Here is a 7,698-nt window from a genome sequence, read left to right on the forward strand (position 1 = left end):
ACATAAAATGAAATTCACAGGTTTACAAGTATTTTTAGACAACATTCTTGCAGTTTCAGCCAGTATAATAATCTGACCTTCCCAATCCAGGTGCAATGCCTTCCAAACCTGTAGACACCCTTTGAACTTTTGTTGATTTTTAATGATAAAACCAGAAATCAAAAGTTTTGTTTTTGTTGTCTTTTTTTATGATTTTAACTGGAAGATATCCACAAATAACTGCATAATTATTAAATGGAAAAACTGTGCAGCATCTGTATCATTTATCTTTTACTATTCAGTTATGCACCTGATTGTGTTGGTACATCGCATAAGTTGAGTTGTATGGTTCTATAGTCATAAAATGAAAAAAAGAAAGTAGTGTGAAAATGCTTGCAAACAAATGATCATCTTTAAGGAATCGATTTAGGACTGTGAAAGTCAGCAAGATTTTCAGATCCCCTTTTATCCTGCAAACCATAATAAAGGAATCCCTAAATCATTGGTAACCCAAATAAGGCACACCTACCCCTCTGTTGAGTGCAGGTAACAGCTGCGGCCAGAGAACATTCTTCTCCTTTCCAGGTATTTTTAGGACACTGGAGCAGGTCTGGCTCTTCTCCCTGACAATGGACTGCCAACCAGTGAATCTTGGCTGTTTGGGGATGAAACAAAGGAGCCGAACGAGCAATACCAGAGACCCTAAAAGAAGGACAAGAGGCAGCCTATACTATAAAATGGATGCAAAAACAGTGTTAAGCATAAATAAACTATAAAAACAAATAATTGTTTTGATATGTGATCAGAAAACAAAATAACTATTAGTAAATCTATCTCACTGTTGGGTTTGCAGGCCTCTAGGTTGCTGTTATAACCAGCTTTCAGTTTGCTCACCAGCAGCTTTCAATAACTTACCATGGGAAAGTCATCACTGACGCTCCCTCCTGATATATGGATGACATTTGCCCTCCCCTCTTTTGACTGTGTGCTTTCATTGACTTCTGTGTGAATGCGCATATGCTGCACAGACGTGCATCCGTGTCAGAATGTGGGCCTGCACTGGTGTTAATAACAGTATGCCTAGTGAGTGTATGTATAGAGTGACTGGGTTTTCCAGGGAAAGCAGGATCCTCATTCCAGCAAGTATGCCCCATCTTACGAACACTGCTGATATGAATAACTGCTTTACAGGCTCCCAAGAGACCTTTTTCTGGCATGGCTATATATCATAGTTAGAACCACAGGACAAGTTGCTTGGAGAGATCAGCTGGGAAAAGCAGTGAGCTTGCAGCGTTCTAGTAAATAACTGAGCTCTGAAATTAATTAAATACCTAAGTGAAAAAAGGGGACAGGGATGTAAAAGTCATAAAAAGTACACACGCTTTGAAAAGAACAGTTTTTAGTAAATTATGTCGGATGAGTGCAACTTGTGAATTTAGCACAGATGGTGATAACCCTTTAGTGCCTGTGATTGAACACGTGTGAGGATGAGCACACATGTGAGCACAAGTGTGTGCATGCATGCTGGCACTCACCCCTCGCCCAGCTGTCTGCAGACCACTGCAGCATCTTTGTCATCCCAATCGTTGCCACAAACAGACCCCCAAACTCCTCCCAGATACACCTCCACCCTGCCATCAAGTTTGGAGCGGCCTCCCTGCAGACGCACCGAGCCTAAGGATGAGATAAGGTTAGAAAAAGTAAACTAAGAAAATCAAAGTATGGAGTAAGTGTAGAGCACAAGAATATGAATAATTCTTTTTATAAACATTGCCTACTGTAGACAATGGATAGAGGTGAGGAATCCAGATTCAGAAAGCCAAAAGCCAGAACAGAGATTGCTTTTAACCATTTGCATTTCCAGCTTCAAAACATAGACAAGGACTAATCTTTAAAACAGCGGTTTCAAACTCCAGTGCTTGAGGCCTGCAGTCCTGTAACTTTTAGATGAGTCTCAGCTTCCACACACCTGACTCCAACATGAGCTCATAATGGAGCTCTGTATAGCTTGAAAGGGTTTAGCCATTTGATTCAGATGTGTCGGCCAAGGAACACATCTAAAGGTTGCAGGACACTTGCCCTGTAGGTGGAATTTGAGACTACTGGTTTACTTGGAAAAGGTTTTTACTTTCTGAAACTGAATTTACCCACCTCTCACTGAGGGTCCTCAATCCTGATCCCCATGACCCACTGTCCTGTATGTTTTAGCTGTTCCCCTGCCCCCATATACTGCACTTAAATAAATTAGTGATTAATGGGCCTCAGGCTGCTGAGGAGAAAATGCATTCTTTTTTTTCAGACAAGTTGAGCAGAAACACATCTAAAACTTCTGTTATACATATCATGCAACCCATAAATACATGTGTTCTGTACATAAGCAATTGTAACTTATTTGATGTTTTGTCAAACTGCAACTGTTCAAGAAAAGAAGAGCAATAAAAGATATTGCAGATCTTTAGTAATGAGACAACAAAACCTTTTCATTCCTTTATAAAAAAGATTGAAAAGTAGGAGAAAGAGGGATGAGACAGAGGTCTGTGCTGATGGGTGGGAACATAATACAACTCAAGATTAGTTGTGCACAAGCATTAGACAAAATTATTGATTCTTAAACGTACAGGTAGTAAGTCTGAGGAGGGTCCAGGTTTGAATATCAGTCTGGGTCCTTTCTGTTAGGAATTTCAATATTCTACTCATGATGGGGGGGCTTCTCTCTTAAACAGTTCAAAAACAGGACCTGATACTTTGATCTATGTCTCTAAATTGTAAAAAATCTCTTTTCAGATCCACCCATCTTCGCCAGAGTCGTGTTGGGACCAGTGCCTATCACTAGCAGTGTATGTGCAAGAGGCAGGGTACACCCTGGACAGGTCACCAGTCTGTGGCAGGGCAACACAGAGAAGTACGACCATGCACTCACACCTAGGGACAATTTAGAGATGACCCAAAATTAAAAGGCTATCATTAAACTAACACTCATTTTTGTATGGGAAGAACATGCAAACTCCATATAGAAAGCCAGGAATCGAGCAGTGCTACAAACTGCACCACCATAAAGCCCCTCTTTTCAGATGAAAGGTGACATTTATATTTAACTTTAAGGGACATGAAAGAGGACTAAATTTGCTTAATCATTTCATAGTCACTGAGGTTTTATTGAGTGATATAAATCAATCAATAAATCACTCTATCTCTTAATTGTTTGACTGGCTGTTTAATTATGTAATTATTCAATCAACCAACCAAGCTTTATAGAGCACGTAAACTAACCTGCAGCTGTTAGTCCACTAATAGTCCAAAATCAGTACAAGAAATTTTAGAGCACTCCACACTTTCCTTAATTGATAAGCTTAATAGAGATGCTGGTTTCATTCCCAAGCTGGCCTCCACTCAGGTTTAAAGACTCTGGTATCACAGTTACTGATCAGTCAGCAGTCTGTCCTCGAGCTAAACAACTGTTAAAACAACCTGGGCTTCCTTAACACATCTGCAGTATCACAGGCTGTTTATCTCAGTACTGCAGCATTTGGATGGAGTAATTAATGCAAATGGAGCCAATTAGAGGGTGCAACTTCTTATGTTGTTCTGAAAAACATAACAGCTTTTCCATTAGAAATCATGGATATTTCAAATCAGCAGAAATAAACAGACATATCATGATATATGCTTAATAAGTTTCTTTTTCTGAATTGAATTATTGTGATATGTTATCTTCTTTATTTTTAAACTGTAAGACCTTAAATTTATACTCAGATTACCTTAACATTCATGTTTTCATATCTTGGATTATAAAGATTATTTATGTGTTTATACCCATGCTGAAACACGCAAATAAACTGGGCTTGGCACAGGTAGAGCAGGTGTGCTGCTTTCTGTTATCAGCAGATCTGAACTTGCAGCAGACAGAGAACAGCCTGTCAAAAGCTACCCACATTTCACAACAAGAGACCATAGGCGCCTGTTACACACTGCTTATATTTGGTAATTTTTTCATTTTTACTTTTTAAAAATCAGTGGCGCAGGGTTTATTTGCAAGATTTAAATGATAAAAACATATTTCCCACATAAGTGAGTATGATCAGTTAAAACCAGACATGTAAATACACGTGCAGTCATAAAGGAAGTATGCTGCACTGGAAAACATCTGCAGACTCATCTCTATTACTTTTTAACCTAGCATAAAATAAGCATAAAATAATAATGAAATAAATATATATAGTTTTTTTATGATAACAAAAATAGACGAGGATGATGTGTGTCTATATCTGCTGTTCATGTCAGATAAAAATAGCATCAGGCCTGCATGTTTACCTTGTTTACAGTCGCAGTAGCCCCAATCTATTCTCCCTTTAAGGTTCCTAAAGAAGCACCAGGGTCGGATCCTGCCGTCCGGGTTGCGGCAGTGGTTGTGATCTCCTATTCCTCTGTCCGGATAGCGCTCTTTGAATCCGGCCACCTCGGTCCAGTTCATGCACCGGCTGCCGGAGTCGGTCACATCGATGGCTCCCCGGTAAGAAGCGTCCTTCCCCCGGCTCTGCGCGCAGTCGGCGGACGGCGGGAGGCTGCTGGAAAAACAGCCGCTCGCAGTCACCAACACGACCAATGAGGCAAGAAACGCCGCACTCATGTTGGGACTGTGAGCAGAGCTGCTGATAACGGTGTAGATCTGATTTAGTCATCAGCTGACGGCTTCCCAGTCATCCAGTCAGCTGTAGCGCTTTGCAGAGGAAAGGCTGGAAACCGATGGAGCAGCATTGATCCCTTTGCGTGGGTGGATGGATGGATGGATGGGGAGGAAACACTCCGAGGAAAAAAAAAAAATGAACATCAGTGATTCATGGGATATTCCCATTTTGACAAGGAATAAGGATGCATGTTTACAAGCAAAAATAAGATTTAACAGCTTTAAAACAAGATCCTTTTTTTGTTGTTGTTTTCCTCCTTTATTTGTTGTATTTAATCACTACCATTTCAAGTGCGTTAGATGCAAATGATCTCCATAAAGACTTGGACTTTGATGCAATGCACGAGCTTTATTTTTCTTCATGCATCATCGTTAGAAATTATGTATCACTCTAGAGACGTTATTAGAGTACATTCTTAGACTTAGACAGATTCATTTTGTCATTTTGTTTACATGAGTGTATACAAAAACAAATTTCGTCTAAAACAGCTCTAGACAATTTCATTTTTTTATTGCAGCCTTGAAAACAGTTATATGTACATTTTAAAAAGTAATATAAACATATGACTGTATATTTACAGTTACAATATATATATGCATATTTTTTCATTCATAATGATTCATAATCTCACATTCATAACAACATCAATTCAAAACGTCTTTTTGCAATTTATTTGCATATTCCTGGAAAATAAGTTAATATCGACAGGTTATGGGTTATGGTTATATAATGTGGTTAAGTCTTTAAATTTTCTTGCTCGAAAGTTGGGTCAGTTTTGACATTTGACAGTGCAAAGGTTATTATATTACCCAAATATTCCATTGAAACTACAACTTTATCAAAATTCCCATATATTTTCCCTATATATAGTTCCCCTATATTTTAACTTTTAAAGATTGATTTATTGATTGGTTGATTGATTGATTTTATTGATCTTCACAGTGGAGAAATGTACTCATTACATTGGCTCAATGGTCAAAAAGAGCAAGAAGGTGCCAAAAGGAGGTAAAGGTGCATGGGGTATACGGTATAGTGCATCCACATATATATCCTCTAAGAATTGTTCCCAAAAGGACTTCATACAACATTCACCACTTTTAAGAAGTCTGGAACATCTTCAGGAATAAAGGTTCCGTGAATATTGTAAAACCTTCACCTGAGGATATGTTTTCAAAGGGTTCCGACAAGAACAACTTTGAAAGTGCATGTTTACTTATTGTAAAAACTGTCAGTTTGTAAGGAACATAATAAAACAATAACAAGATAGGTGGTCTCAAGTCTGTTTTGCTGTGTAATTATAACATTGATCGCATTCCTGTCGCTCTCTCCAATTTTCATAAACAAGCCCTTTTGGCCTGGTCATTGATTTTCAAACATAATTTTTCTCCTAATAGGAACTTTCTTTGGAATAACAAAGGTATATGTATAAGAAAAAATCTCTGTTTTTTTAAAACTGGTTTAGGAATGGTATCACACTGGTAGTCAACTTTTCAAAGAAAAAGGCGACCTCTTTAATTATCAAGAATTTTTGTGCCATTTTAAGATTCCTATAAGCCCAAAACAGTTTGCTATTGTTTTGATGCTATTCGACCAGGTGTTATACTGTTATTTAAAGGTCAGACTTCTCTGTTCTCCAAAGGTCCAAGAGCTCCAAATGAACTAACTGACACCTATGTAGGTAAATTGTGTTTTCAACCCAAATCTTCTAAACATAACAAACATATTCGCACTTTATTCCAAACAAACTGCATCCCAGTTCCTTGCGTAATTTCAGTCTGGTCTGGTCTGGTCTCAGAGGTATGCTGGAACAAAACATGGTCTTTACCTAAGAAATATTTACTAGTAAACAAGGTTAAAGAGGTTTCCTTTAAGATCATTCACCACTGTTATCCAGTAAAGTCATTTTTGGTTAAATATAAAAAGGACCTTGATACCACTTGTACTTTCTGCAACATTTACTCAGAGTCTATCTCTCACCTGTTTTGGTCCTGTGAACACACGAGTGTTTTTGGCAAGGTATCTGTCGCTTCTTCCTTGACAATATTTATGACAAATTTGAACTTTGTTTTAAAGATATTTTATTTGGAATCACAAAATTTAAAAATAACTTTCTGACCATTTCTTTTTATGTCATCTTTTGCTACTGCTGGCCAAGTTTTATATCCACAAATGTAAAAATTTTTTTTACATTTATTGATCATTTATTTCGAACACTTAATAAAAAGCAAATATAAGTAAATTAATAAAGTCATAACAAACCAAAACAAAACAAAAAAGAAGAAAAAGAAAAAACATATGTACATACCATCATGTTCGAAAAGGAGTTGGAAGAAGTAATAAAACTTATTAAACATTAAAGTAGGCAACAATTTATTTTTCTGCATTGTCCTACTCCAATAACAAAAAGGCTGTTAAAACTCTATCTTTATGCTCTAAATTAAAAATATTTACGTAATCCCTTTACATGCATCTATTTACTATTGCTATTTTTACTTTTATTCAGTTACTTTTTATTTATTTATTACTTTTTGCTCAAACCCCTGGCTGTTCACAGGAATTTGTACTTCTTTCTGTATTATAAAGAATTTTCTAATAAACTTTATTAAAAAAAATATTAATAATAATAATAATAATACAATTACATCATTGATTCTTTTTCATCAATTAAGTTTTTCTCAATTTTTTGTCTGCACAGAATGTTTCCTTAATTTCTTCCATTAACTTTTACTTTTTAAGTTTAATAATTAAGTAAACTAAATCAAACAAACAAAAAAAAATTTAAAAAATAATCCATTTCGCTTGCCATAAAGGAAGATTTTTCAATTCAAAAAGTCAGAAATAGCGTTTAGTTCGAGGCTTTATAGAGTGGACCAAAGACAAAGCCTTCTTTTTTTGGCTTATAAATAATTACGACAAACATTTACTTAATAATAATGATAAATAATAGTTATGAATAACGATAATGATAATAAATAATCAATTAATTACAATACATTCCGTCAGTGTGCATTCAGGCACAAAATGCATCATTTCA

At 36.5% G+C, this 7,698-nt stretch overlaps 1 protein-coding gene across 1 annotated transcript in view; it reads right to left on the minus strand.

The window, feature by feature from the left end:
* prss12 (protease, serine 12) overlaps positions 1 to 4,750 on the minus strand; it is a 36,417-nt gene extending 31,667 nt beyond the window's left edge. The window contains exons 1-3 of the mRNA XM_015376304.1: positions 4,291 to 4,750; positions 1,515 to 1,653; positions 509 to 681 (exon numbers count right to left, since the gene is read on the minus strand). Coding sequence (XP_015231790.1) covers positions 509 to 681; positions 1,515 to 1,653; positions 4,291 to 4,606 — 628 coding nt within the window. The 5' untranslated portion in view covers positions 4,607 to 4,750. The remainder of the gene's footprint in view (positions 1 to 508; positions 682 to 1,514; positions 1,654 to 4,290) is intronic.
* Positions 4,751 to 7,698: the final 2,948 nt, after the last annotated feature.

Source organism: Cyprinodon variegatus, unplaced genomic scaffold (assembly GCF_000732505.1).
Source record: "Cyprinodon variegatus isolate N-32 unplaced genomic scaffold, C_variegatus-1.0 Scaffold132, whole genome shotgun sequence".
NCBI classification, from domain to species: Eukaryota; Metazoa; Chordata; class Actinopteri; order Cyprinodontiformes; family Cyprinodontidae; genus Cyprinodon; species Cyprinodon variegatus.